At 49.8% G+C, this 22,307-nt stretch overlaps 1 protein-coding gene across 1 annotated transcript in view; it reads right to left on the bottom strand.

Annotated features, from left to right (window-relative positions):
- Nucleotides 1-22,307, bottom strand: part of CHRNA4 (cholinergic receptor nicotinic alpha 4 subunit) — a 73,982-nt gene that overhangs the window by 41,035 nt on the left and 10,640 nt on the right. The window contains exon 2 of the mRNA XM_040329771.1: nt 2,172-2,323. Within this exon, the coding sequence (XP_040185705.1) occupies nt 2,172-2,323 (152 nt within the window). The remainder of the gene's footprint in view (nt 1-2,171; nt 2,324-22,307) is intronic.

Here is a 22,307-nt window from a genome sequence, read left to right as displayed (position 1 = left end):
TAAGAAAATTATACAAAAATTAATAAAAGTAAGCGACAAGCTACAAAAAAAAAAAGTGATAAAAAAGTAAAAAATAAATAAAAAATATTTGAACTAACCGTGCCGCCCATTCTCAGTTGATTTGGGGGGGGGGGGGGGTCGGTTGTCGGGAAGGGGGTGCATTGCGGAACCTGGCCTTGGGGCGGCAGGGAGAACAAATCCGGCCCTGCTTACAGCACTACCTAGATTTTTGTTTCATCCCATTTGATAGTCTATTAAAGTGTTTCTAAACCCAAGGACAACATTTTTTAGTTGTTATAGCTTATAAGTCCATAGAGGTGGTGGCTGCATTCATTTTCTTTTATGCCCGTTTTACCTATAATTTTCACCTGGTGATCCTGCCAGTAACACTCTTCTTGTCCTATGGTGAAATGCGGACTCACAGTGCTGCATGTATGGGGGAGTCATGTTGTCACCATAGGCTGCTCTCCTGATTTGGATTACGAATGCCTCAGGAACAACAATTTGTTTTGGTCCGAATATAAATTCGGACTCATTTTTGGTTATTCAGAGATTTGGATCAGAATCTTCAAATGAAATAGTACATTTCATTGACATTAATCTAATTTTGTTTTGTACAGTAAAACCTTGGTTTGAGAGTAACTTGGTTTGAGAGCATTTTGCAAGACAAGCTAAATGTTTTAATACGTTTTGTCTTGATATACAAGAAATGTCTTGATATAAGAGTAGCGTCGTGTCACAACTGAGTATAAAAAAAGAAGAGAGGAGCCGGAGGGGCTGGAGAGTAAAGGGGAGCTGATTAGCACAGGGGGGCCTGAGAGCACTGGGAGGGGCTGGAGAGCATTAGGGGGGCTGGAGAGTACAGGGGTTGATGAGCACAGGGGGGCCTGAGAGCACGGAGAGCACTGGGGGAGGGGGCTGGAGAGCACTGAGGGGGGGGGCTGGAGAGCAACAGGGGGGCCTGAGAACACAGGGGGGCCTGAGAGCACAGGGGGGCCTGAGAGCACAGGGGGGCCTGAGAGCACAGGGGGGACTGGAGAGCACAGGGGAGAGGACTGGAGAGCACGGGAGAGGGGACTGGAGAGCACGGGGGAGGGGACTGGAGAGCATGGGGGAGGGGACTGGAGAGCACGGGGGAGGGGACTGGAGAGCACGGGGGAGGGGACCGGAGAGCACGGGGGAGGGGACTGGAGAGCACGGGGGAGGGGACTGGAGAGCACGGGGGAGGGGACTGGAGAGCACAGGGGGGGGACTGGAGAGCACGGGGGGGGACTGGAGAGCACAGGGGGGACTGGAGCGCACAGGAGGGGGGACTGGAGAGCACAGGGGGGGGGCTGGAGAGCACAGGGGGTCTGGAGAGCACAGGGGGGCTGATTTGCACTGGGAGGGACTGGAGAGCTCTGGGGGAACTGGAGTGTACAGGGGCTGGAGAGCACTGGGGGGAGATTGAGATCACTGGGGGGGAGATGGAGATCACTGGGGGGGAGATGGAGATCACCGGAGGGAGATGGAGATCACTGGGGGGGAGATGGAGATCACCGGAGGGAGATGAAGATCACTGGGGGGGAGATGGAGAGCACTGGGGGGAGTTGGAGATCACTAGGGGGGAGTTGGAGATCATTGGGGGGGGAGTTGGAGATCACTGGGGGGGGAGTTGGAGATCACTGGGGGGGGAGTTGGAGATCACTGGGGGGGGGAGTTGGAGATCACTGGGGGGGGGGGGGGGAGTTGGAGATCACTGGGGGGGGGGGAGTTGGAGATCACTGGGGGAGGTTGGAGTGCAGTGGGAGAGCCCCCAGCCCGACAGCCGAACTGTAATGGCCAGCCAGCCTCGGAGAGGCCAGGCAACTGGCGGGGGCTCAAGGAGCAGCTCTGCTACCTTGGCCCCACAAGAACACCGCGGCTCCACCGGGCAAGTGCCCGGTGTGCCCTATGGCCATTGGCCAGTCCGGGTCTGAGTTTCAGTATTAACATATTGACCATTGTAGACCTCCTCTGCTTTGTTGGTGGGATACAGAAGGCTAAGATCGGAGAGTTGGCCAACATTTCTCAGTGGGCTTTGAGAAGCATTCAATGCTAATTAAGTTGGTGAAGTGGTATCCTTGCCAGGGCTAGCACTGCTCTATGTCACACGGCTGAGAAATATCAAATAGGTGAGGTGGGCTACTTACCACATCGATGAGCTGGGCTATAGACAGGCCAAAGCGCACTAGAACGGCATCGGAGATGTTGGCCACGGGACGGGACCACTTGTTGTACTCAAGAAAAAGCTTCTTCAGCAGTCGCTCCTCAGCGTGGGCCCGGGTCTCAATGTGACAGGAGACTGTAAGAAAAAGATACCGGTGGGTGTACAGAATTTCACTAAAGCATCTTCAGTTATAATATTCCTAAAGCTGGACTCCAGGAAAACAGCTGAATACACACATGAGGATTTGTAATTCTGTCCGGCCAATTGTACGATTTATAGGAGGCCAAACAGCAGTCATGAAGGTGGCACAACATTCTTTGCTATAGGGATGTTCCAACATCCCCGCAGCAACAGCTGGAGGGAGAGGAGAGGAGGAAAACTGGAAGCGCTGGGCAGTGGGGAACCAGGGCACTAAAGGGAATCTGTGCTGCACAGGGTGATCAGGGTGTGCCTGGGCACACTGGCACACCCTGTTCGCACGCCTATGCCCACTGTATGCTTGGGCAACCCCACTACTTTTCTTTTTTTTTTTTACTCTCTATTTTCTCCTATGGCTTTTCTTGGTGGACCCCCGTTACCACTTCTTCAGGAAGAGTAGTCTTTCCATGGAGGCTCTTCTGCGCCCAGCACAGTGTGAACCAAGCCTTAATTGCTGTGAAAGGCTCCCTATTCTGTGAATGGATGCGGCGGACTCTTGTGGGAAGGAGGTGTGAGCTCTGGAGACGTTTTTTTATTCCAACAACTGCAAAACTGTTTAACACTTTATTGCGGAAATAAATTAGAATATATTTTTACAATTCAAAATTAGAATAGGAAGGTGCAATTTTCACAGTGGAAACACAATCCGGAGACGGCGCGCGTAATGTGAAAAAAACAAAACAAATACATTTCATGGTCACAGTCATTCCAGGACAACACATGAATAAAAAACCCTCCCCCGGAAGTTTTGGTCTTCATGCAAAAGCTGGTAGGCTGAGCATAGGTGGGCGCAGCCTATGGCATTAGTGGTCTGGATTCAAGAAGCAATTGCGCCTGTGTAACCATAGGTTACACAGCGCAATTGCTTACTTGCCCCGGCGTAACGAATGCTCCTGATTCAGGAACCTCGTTCTACCGACTGCAGCCTAAGATCTGCGCGGCATAAGGCTCTTATGCCCGCATATCTTAGGCTGCATTCTTGCGATGGCTGCTAGGTGGCGTTCCCGTTGTGCTCAGCGTATAGTATGCAAATTGCATACTAACACCGATTCACAACGTTGCGCGAGCCCTGCGTACGCAATTTACGTTGTTTCCGTACGGCGGTTTTTGCGTAAGGCTGCCCCTGCTATTAGCAGGGGCAGCCAATGTTACGTATACCCGTCGTTCCCGCGTCGCGAAATTAGAATTTTACGTAGTTTGCGTAAGTGAATCGTGAATGGCGCTGGACGCCATTCACGTTCACTTTGAAGCAAATGACGTCCTTGCGACGTCATTTGCCGCAATGCACGTCGGGAAAGTTTCCCGACGGAGCATGCGCTCTACGATCGGCGCGGGAACGCGCCTAATTTAAATGATTCCCGCCCCCTACGGGATCATTTAAATTGCGCACGCTTGCGCCGGGCATTTTTTGCCGGCGCGCCCGCGCAATTTACGGAGCTTCAGCTCAGTGAATCGAGGGCAGCGCAAAAAAAATTGCGGGGCGCAGGGCAAAAACGCCTCCGTAAAAATAGCGCAATTCTACCTGAATCCGGGCCAGTGTGTGCACCAAAAAAGCTCAAACACACATGAGCGCCACCTGCTGTCACAGGGAGGAAGCTCTGGTGGTGGAAGACAGTTGATTGGGAGCATATTACCCTACACCCTAAATACGAGTGTACTGTGTTCCTAATGTTGAACCCAGGGGTGGACTGACAACTCATGGGGCCCCCGGGCAATAGAAGATTATGGGGCCCCCCGGGCTTACAGATGGCCACCACGCCAGGAGGCAGTGCATAGGCGGGGCAGCTAAAATCTCAGGATTTTCACATCAAAAGCATGTCGGTTTTGGACATATCAGGGACAGATGTAAAAAAAAAAAACACAGATTTTTACATACTGTCCCTGGTTTTATTGAGCCTGGCAACCCTGATGGGGGCCCCCCTTGTGGCAGTGCCCGAGAGTCCCAATGGTCAGTCCGCCCCTGGTTGAACCTAGCCTTTAATATAATAAGGGCCTTCACACCGGGCCACTGACATCCCCCAACCACCCACCTGCTACCGCCCCTGGATAATGCCAATTCACATGGGGTGATTAGGGAGTGCCCAGGCACACCCGGCACACCCTGTGCGCACGCTTATGAGACTGAGGCAAGCCAAGGTTTTAAATCCTGGGCTTCCATGTGCCAACATGTTATTCCTTATATCTGACTGGATCTTCACCCTGTCTCTTTCGGGTCTAAATAAAGAATGTATAAAAAAAAGCAATAAAAACAGAAAGGTTTTATTGAAAAAAGCTATTTGAATGTTGATCTGGGTGGAAAGGAGGCAAATCATAAATCGTATTAAACTTCAGCTTTACGTAAAGAAACACTTTTATTCTGGCGTGAAATGAAAGGAGAAAATCGCGCCCAAGCCTCGTAAAATCGCTCTTTAACTAAACAATGTATTAGAGGTCACCTATGAAATTCGGCGGAGGGTACACACTGACTATGCACTTTGTTTGCTTATAGTAATGAGCCTTTGTTAATCCTTTTGACATTGTTCGGCATTAGAAGATGTAACGGATCTGCGGGAGGTGGTGTGCGTTCAGGCGGAGGGGCAGCGCCGATGGCAGGTGGAAGTGGGTCAGCCGTCTCCGGGGACGGGCATACATAAATCATGACCGCTTTTTTTATCTTGGAAAAATGTATGTACTCAAGAGGAGGTGACATTGGTTGGTGAACTCTGCCCCGTCCTGAGAGTCACAGAGCCAGGGCTGTCTTAATGAGAAAGTACACGTGGGCACTGCCCAGGGGTCCCAGCTGCATGGGGGGCCCCTGCACTTTCCCCAAAGCAGCTGGTCCTTGAGCCCACGATGCCCCAAAATGGTCTTCATTGTAGGGGCCCCAGAGCATTACTTTGCCCAGGGGCCCATGATGCAAAAAAGACGGCCCTGCACAGAGCATCAATAAAACATTGCGACTCCCGGAGACAACAAACCTAATAGGACAACCCTCAGCATCCAGTATTCAGTCTCCTGCCAATGAGGCACCAACCAAGGCCAAAGGCAAGGACAGTTTTATTGACGACGACCAAGAGAATTCCATCCAGGAAAGAGGAAACCAAGAGAATTTTCTGTCTGGAAAGGAGCAGCAAAGTGAGTTGGTTATAATAGAACTTACATTGTGTAGGCTATATAAGGAGGGATCCCTAACCATGGCCTTTGGCACTCTAGAATGCCAGATGGTCATAGAGTATGGACTGTTGGCAACAGTGGCAGCTGGTGCTCAAAAAAACAAAAACATCAATTGCAGCCACTGTGCCCATCAAAACGCAGCCACTGTGCCCATCAAAACGCAGCCACTGTGCCCATCAAAACGCAGCCACATCAAAATTACAGCACAGACCCCCATTCCCCTCTCTCTTACAGCACAGACCCCTGTCCCCCTCTCTATTACAGCACAAACCCCCATTCCCCTCTCTCTTACAGCACAGACCCCTGTCCCCCTCTCTATTACAGCACAGACCCCCATTCCCCTCTCTCTTACAGCACAGACCCCTGTCCCCCTCTCTATTACAGCACAGACTCCTGTCCCCCTCTCTATTACAGCACAAACCCCCATTTCCCTCTCTCTTACAGCACAGACCCCTGTCCCCCTCTCTATTACAGCACAGACCCCTGTCCCCCTCTCTATTACAGCACAGACCCCTGTCCCCCTCTCTATTACAGCACAGACCCCTGTCCCCCTCTCTATTACAGCACAGACCCCCAATCCCCTCTCTCTTACAGCACAGACCCCCAATCCCCTCTCTATTACAGCACAGACCCCTGTCCCCCTCTCTATTACAGCACAAACCCCCATTCCCCTCTCTCTTACAGCACAGACCCCTGTCCCCCTCTCTATAACAGCACAGACCCCCATTCCCCTCTCTCTTACAGCACAGACCCCTGTCCCCCTCTCTATTACAGCACAGACTCCTGTCCCCCTCTCTATTACAGCACAAACCCCCATTCCCCTCTCTCTTACAGCACAGACCCCTGTCCCCCTCTCTATTACAGCACAGACCCCTGTCCCCCTCTCTATTACAGCACAGACCCCTGTCCCCCTCTCTATTACAGCACAGACCCCTGTCCCCCTCTCTATTACAGCACAGACCCCCAATCCCCTCTCTCTTACAGCACAGACCCCCAATCCCCTCTCTATTACAGCACAGACCCCTGTCCCCCTCTCTATTACAGCACAAACCCCCATTCCTCTCTCTCTTACAGCACAGACCCCTGTCCCCCTCTCTATTACAGCACAAACCCCCATTCCCCTCTCTCTTACAGCACAGACCCCTGTCCCCCTCTCTATTACAGCACAAACCCCCATTCCCCTCTCTCTTACAGCACAGACCCCTGTCCCCCTCTCTATTACAGCACAAACCCCCATTCCTCTCTCTCTTACAGCACAGACCCCTGTCCCCCTCTCTATTACAGCACAGACCCCCATTCCCCTCTCTCTTACAGCACAGACCCCTGTCCCCCTCTCTATTACAGCACAGACTCCTGTCCCCCTCTCTATTACAGCACAAACCCCCATTCCCCTCTCTCTTACAGCACAGACCCCTGTCCCCCTCTCTATTACAGCACAGACCCCTGTCCCCCTCTCTATTACAGCACAGACCCCTGTCCCCCTCTCTATTACAGCACAGACCCCTGTCCCCCTCTCTATTACAGCACAGACCCCCAATCCCCTCTCTCTTACAGCACAGACCCCCAATCCCCTCTCTATTACAGCACAGACCCCTGTCCCCCTCTCTATTACAGCACAAACCCCCATTCCCCTCTCTATTACAGCACAGACCCCTGTCCCCCTCTCTATTACAGCACAAACCCCCATTCCCCTCTCTCTTACAGCACAGACCCCTGTCCCCCTCTCTATTACAGCACAGACCCCTGTCCCCCTCTCTATTACAGCACAAACCCCCATTCCCCTCTCTCTTACAGCACAGGCCCCTGTCCCCCTCTCTATTACAGCACAAACCCCCATTCCCCTCTCTATTACAGCACAGACCCCTGTCCCCCTCTCTATTACAGCACAAACCCCCATTCCCCTCTCTATTACAGCACAGACCCCTGTCCCCCTCTCTATTACAGCACAGACCCCTGTCCCCCTCTCTATTACAGCACAGACCCCTGCCCCCCTCTCTATTACAGCACAAACCCCCATTCCCCTCTCTATTACAGCACAAACCCCCATTCCCCTCTCTCTTACATCACAGACCCCTGTCCCCCTCTCTATTACAGCACAGACCCCTGTCCCCCTCTCCATTACAGCACAGACCCCCATTCCTCTCTCTCTTACAGTACAGCCCCCCATTCTTCTCTCTATTACAACACAGCCCCCCACTCCCCTCTCTTACAGCAGAGACCCCCCTCTCACAGTACAGTCCCCCATTTTCCTCTCCCTTACAGCAGAGCCCCCCTTCTCAATAGCACAGCCCCCCCCCCCCCATTCCCCTCTGCACAGAATTTCATGTCTGCAGACTTTGGCTTTGAAATTCAGCCACGGCATGGAAGCTTAACACCTATATATGTGATCACAAAATGCTTCCTTCACACCAAATTATCCTCCGCTCATGCTGGTGGAAGCTCTAGATTTTCTTAAAGGGGAATGTAGAGGGACGTTATTATAGAAAATAACAATTTTCTCTGAGTTGAAGGGAAAGTACAACATATATTGTGTATTATTATTATTATTATTTTATAAATGGCTTGGAACTCCCCAGAAACAAACAAATCCTTTACCTTTATCTATCCAGCAATATAAACGCCTTGTATATCCACAATGTATCATTACTTACATTGTATATCATTGATTACATTGTTTGTTATTGATTACATTGTGTATAAGCATGGGCGTCCGCTCCATAGGGCAAGGGGGGTCGTCCCCCCCCCCCCCTGGAATCGCCAGGGAGAGTCAGGAGCAGGGTCGATTTAAGCGGTGACTTCAGCGCTTCCCTCCCCTCTAGTTGCACACTTATGCCCACTGTATGCTTGGGCAACCCCACTACTTTTCTTTTTTTTTTTTACTCTCTATTTTCTCCTATGGCTTTTCTTGGTGGACCCCCGTCACCGCTTCTTCAGGAACCAGTACTTTTCCATGGAGGCTCTTCTGCGCCCAGCACAGTGTGAACCAAGCCGTAATTGCTGTGAAAGGCTCCCTATTCTGTGAATGGACGCGGCGGACTCTTGTGGGAAGGAGGTGTGAGCTCTGGAGACGTTTTTTTATTCCAACAACTGCAAAACTGTTTAACACTTTATTGCGGAAATAAATTAGAATATATTTTTACAATTCAAAATTAGAATAGGAAGGTGCAATTTTCACAGTGGAAACACAATCCGGAGACGGCGCGCGTAATGTGAAAAAAACAAAACAAATACATTTCATGGTCACAGTCATTCCAGGACAACACATGAATAAAAAACCCTCCCCCGGAAGTTTTGGTCTTCATGCAAAAGCTGGTAGGCTGAGCATAGGTGGGCGCAGCCTATGGCATTAGTGGTCTGGATTCAAGAAGCAATTGCGCCTGTGTAACCATAGGTTACACAGCGCAATTGCTTACTTGCCCCGGCGTAACGAATGCTCCTGATTCAGGAACCTCGTTCTACCGACTGCAGCCTAAGATCTGCGCGGCATAAGGCTCTTATGCCCGCATATCTTAGGCTGCATTCTTGCGATGGCTGCTAGGTGGCGTTCCCGTTGTGCTCAGCGTATAGTATGCAAATTGCATACTAACACCGATTCACAACGTTGCGCGAGCCCTGCGTACGCAATTTACGTTGTTTCCGTACGGCGGTTTTTGCGTAAGGCTGCCCCTGCTATTAGCAGGGGCAGCCAATGTTACGTATACCCGTCGTTCCCGCGTCGCGAAATTAGAATTTTACGTAGTTTGCGTAAGTGAATCGTGAATGGCGCTGGACGCCATTCACGTTCACTTTGAAGCAAATGACGTCCTTGCGACGTCATTTGCCGCAATGCACGTCGGGAAAGTTTCCCGACGGAGCATGCGCTCTACGATCGGCGCGGGAACGCGCCTAATTTAAATGATTCCCGCCCCCTACGGGATCATTTAAATTGCGCACGCTTGCGCCGGGCATTTTTTGCCGGCGCGCCCGCGCAATTTACGGAGCTTCAGCTCAGTGAATCGAGGGCAGCGCAAAAAAATTGCGGGGCGCAGGGCAAAAACGCCTCCGTAAAAATAGCGCAATTCTACCTGAATCCGGGCCAGTGTGTGCACCAAAAAAGCTCAAACACACATGAGCGCCACCTGCTGTCACAGGGAGGAAGCTCTGGTGGTGGAAGACAGTTGATTGGGAGCATATTACCCTACACCCTAAATACGAGTGTACTGTGTTCCTAATGTTGAACCCAGGGGTGGACTGACAACTCATGGGGCCCCCGGGCAATAGAAGATTATGGGGCCCCCCGGGCTTACAGATGGCCACCACGCCAGGAGGCAGTGCATAGGCGGGGCAGCTAAAATCTCAGGATTTTCACATCAAAAGCATGTCGGTTTTGGACATATCAGGGACAGATGTAAAAAAAAAAAACACAGATTTTTACATACTGTCCCTGGTTTTATTGAGCCTGGCAACCCTGATGGGGGCCCCCCTTGTGGCAGTGCCCGAGAGTCCCAATGGTCAGTCCGCCCCTGGTTGAACCTAGCCTTTAATATAATAAGGGCCTTCACACCGGGCCACTGACATCCCCCAACCACCCACCTGCTACCGCCCCTGGATAATGCCAATTCACATGGGGTGATTAGGGAGTGCCCAGGCACACCCGGCACACCCTGTGCGCACGCCTATGAGACTGAGGCAAGCCAAGGTTTTAAATCCTGGGCTTCCATGTGCCAACATGTTATTCCTTATATCTGACTGGATCTTCACCCTGTCTCTTTCGGGTCTAAATAAAGAATGTATAAAAAAAAGCAATAAAAACAGAAAGGTTTTATTGAAAAAAGCTATTTGAATGTTGATCTGGGTGGAAAGGAGGCAAATCATAAAATCGTATTAAACTTCAGCTTTACGTAAAGAAACACTTTTATTCTGGCGTGAAATGAAAGGAGAAAATCGCGCCCAAGCCTCGTAAAATCGCTCTTTAACTAAACAATGTATTAGAGGTCACCTATGAAATTCGGCGGAGGGTACACACTGACTATGCACTTTGTTTGCTTATAGTAATGAGCCTTTGTTAATCCTTTTGACATTGTTCGGCATTAGAAGATGTAACGGATCTGCGGGAGGTGGTGTGCGTTCAGGCGGAGGGGCAGCGCCGATGGCAGGTGGAAGTGGGTCAGCCGTCTCCGGGGACGGGCATACATAAATCATGACCGCTTTTTTTATCTTGGAAAAATGTATGTACTCAAGAGGAGGTGACATTGGTTGGTGAACTCTGCCCCGTCCTGAGAGTCACAGAGCCAGGGCTGTCTTAATGAGAAAGTACACGTGGGCACTGCCCAGGGGTCCCAGCTGCATGGGGGGCCCCTGCACTTTCCCCAAAGCAGCTGGTCCTTGAGCCCACGATGCCCCAAAATGGTCTTCATTGTAGGGGCCCCAGAGCATTACTTTGCCCAGGGGCCCATGATGCAAAAAAGACGGCCCTGCACAGAGCATCAATAAAACATTGCGACTCCCGGAGACAACAAACCTAATAGGACAACCCTCAGCATCCAGTATTCAGTCTCCTGCCAATGAGGCACCAACCAAGGCCAAAGGCAAGGACAGTTTTATTGACGACGACCAAGAGAATTCCATCCAGGAAAGAGGAAACCAAGAGAATTTTCTGTCTGGAAAGGAGCAGCAAAGTGAGTTGGTTATAATAGAACTTACATTGTGTAGGCTATATAAGGAGGGATCCCTAACCATGGCCTTTGGCACTCTAGAATGCCAGATGGTCATAGAGTATGGACTGTTGGCAACAGTGGCAGCTGGTGCTCAAAAAAACAAAAACATCAATTGCAGCCACTGTGCCCATCAAAACGCAGCCACTGTGCCCATCAAAACGCAGCCACTGTGCCCATCAAAACGCAGCCACATCAAAATTACAGCACAGACCCCCATTCCCCTCTCTCTTACAGCACAGACCCCTGTCCCCCTCTCTATTACAGCACAAACCCCCATTCCCCTCTCTCTTACAGCACAGACCCCTGTCCCCCTCTCTATTACAGCACAGACCCCCATTCCCCTCTCTCTTACAGCACAGACCCCTGTCCCCCTCTCTATTACAGCACAGACTCCTGTCCCCCTCTCTATTACAGCACAAACCCCCATTTCCCTCTCTCTTACAGCACAGACCCCTGTCCCCCTCTCTATTACAGCACAGACCCCTGTCCCCCTCTCTATTACAGCACAGACCCCTGTCCCCCTCTCTATTACAGCACAGACCCCTGTCCCCCTCTCTATTACAGCACAAACCCCCAATCCCCTCTCTCTTACAGCACAGACCCCCAATCCCCTCTCTATTACAGCACAGACCCCTGTCCCCCTCTCTATTACAGCACAAACCCCCATTCCTCTCTCTCTTACAGCACAGACCCCTGTCCCCCTCTCTATAACAGCACAGACCCCCATTCCCCTCTCTCTTACAGCACAGACCCCTGTCCCCCTCTCTATTACAGCACAGACCCCTGTCCCCCTCTCTATTACAGCACAAACCCCCATTCCCCTCTCTCTTACAGCACAGACCCCTGTCCCCCTCTCTATTACAGCACAGACCCCTGTCCCCCTCTCTCTTACAGCACAGACCCCTGTCCCCCTCTCTATTACAGCACAGACCCCTGTCCCCCTCTCTATTACAGCACAGACCCCCATTCCCCTCTCTCTTACAGCACAGACCCCCAATCCCCTCTCTATTACAGCACAGACCCCTGTCCCCCTCTCTATTACAGCACAAACCCCCATTCCTCTCTCTCTTACAGCACAGACCCCTGTCCCCCTCTCTATTACAGCACAAACCCCCATTCCCCTCTCTCTTACAGCACAGACCCCTGTCCCCCTCTCTATTACAGCACAAACCCCCATTCCCCTCTCTCTTACAGCACAGACCCCTGTCCCCCTCTCTATTACAGCACAAACCCCCATTCCTCTCTCTCTTACAGCACAGACCCCTGTCCCCCTCTCTATTACAGCACAGACCCCCATTCCCCTCTCTCTTACAGCACAGACCCCTGTCCCCCTCTCTATTACAGCACAGACCCCTGTCCCCCTCTCTATTACAGCACAAACCCCCATTCCCCTCTCTCTTACAGCACAGACCCCTGTCCCCCTCTCTATTACAGCACAGACCCCTGTCCCCCTCTCTATTACAGCACAGACCCCTGTCCCCCTCTCTATTACAGCACAGACCCCTGTCCCCCTCTCTATTACAGCACAGACCCCCATTCCCCTCTCTCTTACAGCACAGACCCCCAATCCCCTCTCTATTACAGCACAGACCCCTGTCCCCCTCTCTATTACAGCACAAACCCCCATTCCCCTCTCTATTACAGCACAGACCCCTGTCCCCCTCTCTATTACAGCACAAACCCCCATTCCCCTCTCTCTTACAGCACAGACCCCTGTCCCCCTCTCTATTACAGCACAGACCCCTGTCCCCCTCTCTATTACAGCACAAACCCCCATTCCCCTCTCTCTTACAGCACAGACCCCTGTCCCCCTCTCTATTACAGCACAAACCCCCATTCCCCTCTCTATTACAGCACAGACCCCTGTCCCCCTCTCTATTACAGCACAAACCCCCATTCCCCTCTCTATTACAGCACAGACCCCTGTCCCCCTCTCTATTACAGCACAGACCCCTGTCCCCCTCTCTATTACAGCACAGACCCCTGTCCCCCTCTCTATTACAGCACAAACCCCCATTCCCCTCTCTATTACAGCACAAACCCCCATTCCCCTCTCTCTTACATCACAGACCCCTGTCCCCCTCTCTATTACAGCACAGACCCCTGTCCCCCTCTCCATTACAGCACAGACCCCCATTCCTCTCTCTCTTACAGTACAGCCCCCCATTCTTCTCTCTATTACAACACAGCCCCCCACTCCCCTCTCTTACAGCAGAGACCCCCCTCTCACAGTACAGTCCCCCATTTTCCTCTCCCTTACAGCAGAGCCCCCCTTCTCAATAGCACAGCCCCCCCCCCCCCCATTCCCCTCTGCACAGAATTTCATGTCTGCAGACTTTGGCTTTGAAATTCAGCCACGGCATGGAAGCTTAACACCTATATATGTGATCACAAAATGCTTCCTTCACACCAAATTATCCTCCGCTCATGCTGGTGGAAGCTCTAGATTTTCTTAAAGGGGAATGTAGAGGGACGTTATTATAGAAAATAACAATTTTCTCTGAGTTGAAGGGAAAGTACAACATATATTGTGTATTATTATTATTATTATTTTATAAATGGCTTGGAACTCCCCAGAAACAAACAAATCCTTTACCTTTATCTATCCAGCAATATAAACGCCTTGTATATCCACAATGTATCATTACTTACATTGTATATCATTGATTACATTGTTTGTTATTGATTACATTGTGTATAAGCATGGGCGTCCGCTCCATAGGGCAAGGGGGGTCGTCCCCCCCCCCCTGGAATCGCCAGGGAGAGTCAGGAGCAGGGTCGATTTAAGCGGTGACTTCAGCGCTTCCCTCCCCTCTAGTTGTCCCTTATTTAGAGTACCTGTCCCTCTTCTGGAATCAAATCCATGTGTCCCTTATTCCAAAAGATTCCTCTTTTAGACCTGAAATAAATATACTGTGAATATAGTGTAGTGTTTCAGTCAAGGGAAAGGGGTGCTGTGTAATGTAAAGGGGTCCAGTGGTTCAGGGGACTGTGAAATGTAAAGGGGTCCAGTGATGCAGGGTGCTGTGTAATGTAAAGGGGGGCAGTGATGCAGGGTGCTGTGTAATGTAAAGGGGGCCAGTGATGTAAAGGGGTCCAGAGATGTGGGGTGCTGTGTAATGTAAAGGGGTCCAGAGCTGTGGGGTGCTGTGTAATGTAAAGGGGGCCAGTGATGCAGGGTGCTGTGTAATGTAAAGGGGGTCAGTGGTGCTGGGTGCTGTGTAATGTAAAGGGGGCCAGTGATGTAAAGGGGTCCAGAGATGTGGGGTGCTGTGTAATGTAAAGGGGTCCAGAGCTGTGGGGTGCTGTGTAATGTAAAGGGGTCCAGAGATGCAGGGTGCTGTGTAATGTAAAGGGGTCCAGTGATGCAGGATGCTGTGTAATGTAAAGGGGGGCAGTGATAATATTATTATACAGGTTTTATACAGCACCAACAGTTTACGCAGCGCTTTACAGTAAAAAGGCGGACAGCACAACTTACAATACAGTTCAATACAGAAGGAATAGGAGGACCATGCTCATGGAGCTTACAATCATAGGTGTGAGCACAGGGTGTGCCAGGTGTGCCTTCATTGGCTATCGTCACACAACAGGGTGGGATCGGGACGCAGTGCTCTGCGCCCCAAGCCCACCCTATTTTGAAGCCTATTAGAGCCTCTGCTTCAAAATACACACCCCCTTTTCTTATCCCCGCCTGGGCACACCCTACTCAACCGCGTGGTGCAGATTCCCCCTGTTTAGACCCCTGATATTTCACCAAAGCCCTCCAACAGGGCTCCTAATAAAATTGCAAAAAAATATATAAATAATAGAAAAAAGTGTAAAAAAGAATAAAAAAATAAAATAATAAAATTAAAAAACTACTGACCTTATGACACCGTCCACTGCTCTACTGACACTGCATGCGTGTTTGAGCTTTGGGGTGCGCACCCTAATGCAATAGACTGGGCACACCTATGCCTACAATCTATAGTAGGAGAGGAATGCCAGAATTGGCCCCGGTATGGAAGCGGTTAAATGAAGTTGTCCTCTAATATGGTAAATAAAAAAATATAAAAGTGCATTAAGAAGCGTTTGTGATAAGCGAGCAATAATGACGCACCTGCGCCCCCTCTTCCCCGTCGCCAGGCAGCGCAATCCCGGCATCATCTTATAGAATTAATAAAAGTAACGTTTGTATTGACATAAATAATGCAGTCTCCCCGGGGATCCTTCATGCAGCTTACATGCAACTCCTCATACAAATCAGACAATGCCGACAATTCTGCCAAGGACGCGCGGCGGAGAGAGAAAAAATGTAAAGGAACGCAGAAAAAGCGGGTCGCGGATATTAATGTCCTTGCATGTACGCGCTGACCCCAATGATTGCCTTGCTGTACCGCCAGCAGAAACACGAGATGTGGGCCAGCTACTGTGCGACGGCTGAGAAACCTGGCAGGTAGGACAGATACTCGATACGGAGTGACGGGTCAGATACGGCGTCACGAATACATGCTCGGCAACAGTCCTGCGACCAAGGAGAACGCGCTGCTGGGCGGACAATCTAGGGCAGGTCACCAAGTGGAAAGGTCAGGAAAGTCAGAACCTAAAAGATTTAGATAAGAGTGGAGAAAGATTCCAGTGTCCTGGATGGGGAGATTTCTCCTTATTACCAGCACAGGAAGTCAGGCTAAATCTCCCCCAGATGGGGAGAAAAGCAGCAAATAAAACCCAACAGGGGCCCTAGCCCTTTACTATTGTATACAGCAGCGGTTCTCCACCCTGTCCTCAAGTACCCCCAACAGGCCATGTTTTGTGAATTTCTCTTAGATAAAATAGCTGTCCAAAATACCAAGGCCCAGATCCACAAAGAAATTACGCTGGCGTATTTCTACGATGCCCTGTCGTATCTTTGTTTTGTATCCACAAAACAAGATTCGACTGAATGTGGGCTCGATCCGACTGGCGTACGTCTTAGTACGCCGTCGGATCTTAGGTGCATATTTACGCTGGGCGCTTCCGTCGATTTCCGCGTAGAGTATGCAAATGAGCTAGATACAGCGATCCACAAACGTACGTGCGCCCGGCGCATTTTTTTTATGTCGTTTCCGTAAGGCTTTTTTCGGCAAAGCGTTACCCCTGGCTCTATGAGGCGTACGCAATGGCCCAGATTCAAGAAGCACTTGCGCCCGCGCAACCATAGGTTACGCAGCGCAAGTGCTTGCTTGCTCCGGTGTAACGAGTGCTCTTGATTCAGGAACCTCGTTACACCGACTGCAGGCTAAAATCTGCGCGGCATAAGGCTCTTATGCCTCGCAGATTTTAGGCTGCATTCTTGCGTGTGCCGCTAGGGGGCGCTCCCATTGTGTATCAGCGTGTAGTATGCAAATTGCATACTACCACTGATTCACAAGCTTGCGCGGGCCCCGCGCAAGCCAGGTACGGAGTTTCCGTACGGCTACTTTTAGCGCAAGGCTGCCCCTTCTAATAGTAGGCTGCCCCTTCTAATAGCAGGGGCAGCCAATGCTAAAGTATAGCCGGCCTTCCCTTTTTTTTGCGCTATAAACAAAAATAGAGCGACAATTTTGAAATAAATGCAATATTTTTTACTTTTTGCTATAATAAATATCCCCCAAAAATATATATAAAAAAATAAAACATTTTCCTCACTTTAGGCCGATACGTATTCTTCTACCTATTTTTGGTAAAAAAAATCGCAATAAGCGTTTATCGATTTATAAAATTTATAGCGTTTACAAAATAGGGGATAGTTTTATTGCATTTTTATAAAAAAAATTTTTTTTACTACCAATGGCGGAGATCAGCGTTTTTTTGTTCATGACTGCGACATTATGGCGGACACTTCGGACAATTTTGACACATTTTTGGAACCATTGTAATTTTCACAGCAAAAAATGCATTAAAAATGCATTGTTTACTGTGAAAATGACAGTTGCAGTTTGGGAGTTAACCACAAGGGGGCGCTGATGGGGTTATGTGTGACCTGAAGTGTGTTTACAACTGTAGGGGGGTGTGGCTGTAGGTGTGACATCATCGATTGTGTCCCCCTATAAAAGGGATGACACGATTGATGCTGCTGCCACAGTGAAGAACGGGGAAGCTGTGTGTACACACGGCTCTCCCCATTCTTCAGCTCCGGGGACCGATCGCCGCACTCCAGCGATCGGGTGTGCGGGTCCCGCGGTCCCGGTCATGGAGCTTCGGACCGGGTCGCGGGTGCGCGCCCGCGACGCACGGCTGGGTACTAGTACAGGACGTACCTGTATGTACATGTGCCCAGCCGTGCCATTCTGCCGACGTATATGTGCAGGAGGCGATCCTTAAGTGGTTAAAGATGGCCCTGAGAGATGGGCTCAGACGTGTTCAGGATCCCAGTCCCAATCCACCTGGCCGATCCCGCCAGGAAGTCGACACTGCACACCGCTAATCACAGGCAGTGAGACATTTCCTGGTCTGTGCAGCTGTGAATCAGGAAAAGTCTCATTGCCTGTAAATAGTGGTGTGCAGTGTCGGCTTCCTGGCGGGATCGGGCAGGTGGGTTGGGACTAGGATCCCCAACACATCTGAGCCCATCTCTAGTGTCTTATTGCAGACACCGATCCTCTTCTGCCTCCCCCTTACTGTCCTTCAGACAGTCAAACAGTGGCCAGTGAAGTAGAAAATGTCTTTTTGTCGGTGGGAGTAAACAATGCCCCATCCTTGGTGTCAGCGGGCAGAAGGGTTCCCCATCATTGGTATCGGTGGGAGGAATAGTGTCGCAGTGTTGGTGTAAGTAGGAGGAATAGTGCTCCATTGTTAGCGTCAGTGGGAGGAAGGGTACCCTATTGTTGGTTTCAGTGGGAGAAATAGTGCCCCATCACTAATGTCAGTTGGAGGAATAGTGCCCATTGTTGGTGTGAGTGGGAGGAAGGGTGGCCCATCATTGGTGTCAGTGGGAGGAAGGGTGGCCCATCATTGGTGTCAGTGGGAGGAAGGGTACCCTATTGTTGGTGTCAGTGGGAGAAATAGTGCCCCATCACTAATGTCAGTTGGAGGAATAGTGCCCATTGTTGGTGTGAGTGGGAGAAAGGGTGGCCCATCATTGGTGTCAGTGGGCGGAAGGGTACCCTATTGTTGGTGTCAGTGGGAGAAATAGTGCCCCATCACTAATGTCAGTTAGAGGAATAGTACCCATTGTTGGTGTGAGTGGGAGGAAGGGTGGTCCATCATTGGTGTCAGTGGGCGGAAGGGTACCCTATTGTTGGTGTCAGTGGGAGAAATAGTGCCCCAGTGTTGGTGTTAGTTGGAGGAATAGTGCCCATTGTTGGTGTGAGTGGGAGGAAGGGTGGCCCATCATTAGTGTCAGTGGGAGGAAGGGTACCCTATTGTTGGTGTCAGTGGGAAAAATAGTGCCCCAGTGTTGGTGTCAGTTGGAGGAATAGTGCCCATTGTTGGTGTGAGTGGGGGGAAGGGTGGCCCATCATTGGTGTCAGTGGGAGGAAGGGTACCCTATTGTTGGTGTCAGTTGGAGGAATAGTGCACCATCATTGTTATCAGTGGGTGGAAGGCTGCCCATGACTGGTATCAGTGGGAGGAATGGTGCTCCATTGTTGGTGTCAGTGGCAAGAATTATGCCCTCATTGTTGGTGCCAGTAGGAGGTCTAGTGCCTCAAGAGTCAGATAAAGGTAAGCAAAGGGCCCCATCTGGCCCCCAGGCCACAGTTTGGAGACCACTGCTCTAGAATGTCCCGGCAAGCTGGCCGTAGACTTGTAGTTCTGCAGACCCTGGAAGGTCATAGCCTGCCCATTGTGGGCACAGCAGAAGACATTAGATATGTGCATTCCCGTTCGTACGAAAATGTTCATTTTCGTACCCGCAGAATAATGTGTACATCCGAAAAAATTTAAGCACCAAAATACGAAAACGACGGGATTACGAATGAGTCGCATAACGAACAACCGCAAATACGAACGAACGATCCGACGAAAATACGACAAAACGAAAACGGCAAAAGAACGAATATGACATCTATAACAAAAGACTTGCATTCTGTATTTTGTTTGAATCCTTGTTCTGTTCGTATTTTGATTTTCAGTCGTATGCTCATATGACATCTAACAAAAGATTTTCATTCTGTATTTTGTTTGAATCCTTGCTCTGTTTGTATGTTCATATGACATCTTATAACAAAAGATTTGTATTCTGTATTCTGAATTCCTTTTTTCTGTTCGTAATTTGGTTTCAAAATACAGAATGCAAATCTTTTGTTATAGATGTCATTTTCGTTTTTTTGAATGGACAGTGAGTGTAGTTAGTTAGTGAAGCAGCTTCTCTTTTGTGCTGAGTAGTACAGTAAAGCCAAATAAACTTTTCTGTGGATTTTCGTCTGAAGGGAGAGATCAGTTGGCCAGACTTTTGAACCTGGAACCCAAAAATGGTTTTCTGATGGAGTTTAAAAACGAACGAACGTTCGGTAAAACGATCGTTTTTATGTTTGTTGTTAAAAAAGTCTGACCAAGTGTATGGGGCTTAACAATAGTTAATATGGATGAGCCGCGTGTTCAAAGTGCCGCGAATCCCGCAATATATTTACGAAAGTACAAAATGACGAAAATTCACGAAAATTATTGTCTAACAAGTAACGAACATGAATTAAACAGAATAACGAACCATCCCGCATGTACGAAAATAAAACGGTAACCAAAATACGAAACGATCGGAATACGAAAAAATCGCGTTGTACGAAAAACGAACGGGAACGAACAGGAAAACGGGCGTCTTACGAAAAACGAACGGGAACGAACCTACGGAACAATACGAAACGGAACAAAAAAAAACGAAAAAAAATTCTGTGCACATGTCTAGAAGACATACCATTTTACTTTCTTGCCGGAACATCTGACATACAAAGATGGCAGAGAGATGAGGACGCGGCGATGTGGTCCTACGCCAGGCGGTGACAGAGATGTATGGGGTGATCAGAGGGTGGCCAGGAAGGTGAGCAGGTGTTGGAATATTACAAAAGCAGCGGGCGAGGAATCCGAACGAGGAGAAGACAATTCAAAAAGCAATTTGGAAAGTGAAGTGTGGAAATGTGACCAGTGTGAGACGGATCATCAGAACCTTTCCACACCCAGTGTGAGACGGATCATCAGAACCTTTCCACACCCAGTGTGAGACGGATCATCAGAACCTTTCCACACCCAGTGTGAGACGGATCATCAGAACCTTTCCACACCCAGTGTGAGACGGATCATCAGAACCTTTCCACACCCAGTGTGAGACGGATCATCAGAACCTTTCCACACCCAGTGTGAGACGAATCATCAGAACCTTTCCACACCCAGTGTGAGACGGATCATCAGAACCTTTCCACACCCAGTGTGAGACGGATCATCGGAACCTTTCCACACCCAGTGTGAGACGGATCATCGGAACCTTTCCACACCCAGTGTGAGACGGATCATCGGAACCTTTCCACACCCAGTGTGAGACGGATCATCAGGACCTTTCCACACCCAGTGTGAGACGGATCATCGGAACCTTTCCACACCCAGTGTGAGACGGATCATCAGGACCTTTCCACACCCAGTGTGAGACGGATCATCAGAACCTTTCCACACCCAGTGTGAGACGGATCATCAGAACCTTTCCACACCCAGTGTGAGACGGATCATCAGAACCTTTCCACACCCAGTGTGAGACGGATCATCAGAACCTTTCCACAGCCAGTGTGAGACGGATCATCAGAACCTTTCCACACCCAGAGTGAGACGGATCATCAGAACCTTTCCACACCCAGTGTGAGACGGATCATCAGAACCTTTCCACAGCCAGTGTGAGACGGATCATCAGAACCTTTCCACACCCAGTGTGAGACGGATCATCAGAACCTTTCCACACCCAGTGTGAGACGGATCATCAGAACCTTTCCACACCCAGAGTGAGACGGATCATCAGAACCTTTCCACACCCAGTGTGAGACGGATCATCAGAACCTTTCCACACCCAGTGTGAGACGGATCATCAGAACCTTTCCACACCCAGAGTGAGACGGATCATCAGAACCAACTAACCTGATTAGTTGCTAGAGGTTACAGCACAGGAGTTCTTCTTGTAGGATTGGTTGCTAGAGGTTAGTGTACAGTAATACTGCTCACTGATTGGTTGCTAGAGATTACAGCACATCATCTCTTCACTGCAGAGCGGCATGATATACATATGAATGCCGCCGGCCTCAGCTATTTACATATGAATGCTCCTGTTATTTACATATGAATGCTGCCACTATTTGCATATAAATGCTCCTGTTATTTACATATGAATGCCAGTTATTTACATGTAAACACAGGTCTGCAGGTGAGTCATCTGTACACAACAATAAGGCAGAGCTGGGCAGTATTAGTATCAGCACTTCACACTGCGATATCAGGACACAGCACAGGACTAAAACTTCAAGGGAATTTAAACTGGGATAGTTGGCAAGTATGAGGCAGCTGCTTTGGGTCCCACAACAATGACAGGGCCCAGGGCAGCTTCCCCTTTTGCCCTGCCTTAAAAACGACCCTGGCCTACATGGGCAGATTATCAACAGAGAAAAATTGGTTTACAACGAACGTCAACCACCCTACAAAAGGAGGCTTTGCCGGTTCTCTTACACATGTCGGATCTTCTGTCTGTCTATCTATGAGAAACTGATTCTGTGGATCAGTTCCATAGATAGAAACAGGGATACGACGGCGTATCAGTAGATACGCCGGCGTGTCCCTTTTGTGGATCTGGCCCAAAATACCCAAATCTGCCTCATGTAGCTTTTGAAGCTTCAGGCGTTAAGCTACAGGCATCTGAATGCTCATATATGAACTGCGAACCAAAGCCAAAAATGGAGCTGCAGGCTCCTTGCCAGAGTGCTGTGGGGGGGGGGGGGGGGGGAAGCTTGTCTTGGTTCAAAGTGTAAAAATACAGAAAGAAAAAGATCTCAAATGCCGCCTATCCAGCAAAGCTCAATGGGATCTATAGTAAAAACAGCCTCAGGCCAAGATTTGTCCAGACCACTGACGCGTTTCGCCCTGCCCACAGGCTTAGTCATGGA

Source organism: Rana temporaria, chromosome 12 (assembly GCF_905171775.1).
Source record: "Rana temporaria chromosome 12, aRanTem1.1, whole genome shotgun sequence".
NCBI classification, from domain to species: Eukaryota; Metazoa; Chordata; class Amphibia; order Anura; family Ranidae; genus Rana; species Rana temporaria.
The sequence above is the reverse complement of the archived record's forward strand: the minus strand, read 5'-3'. Positions and strand labels throughout refer to the sequence as shown.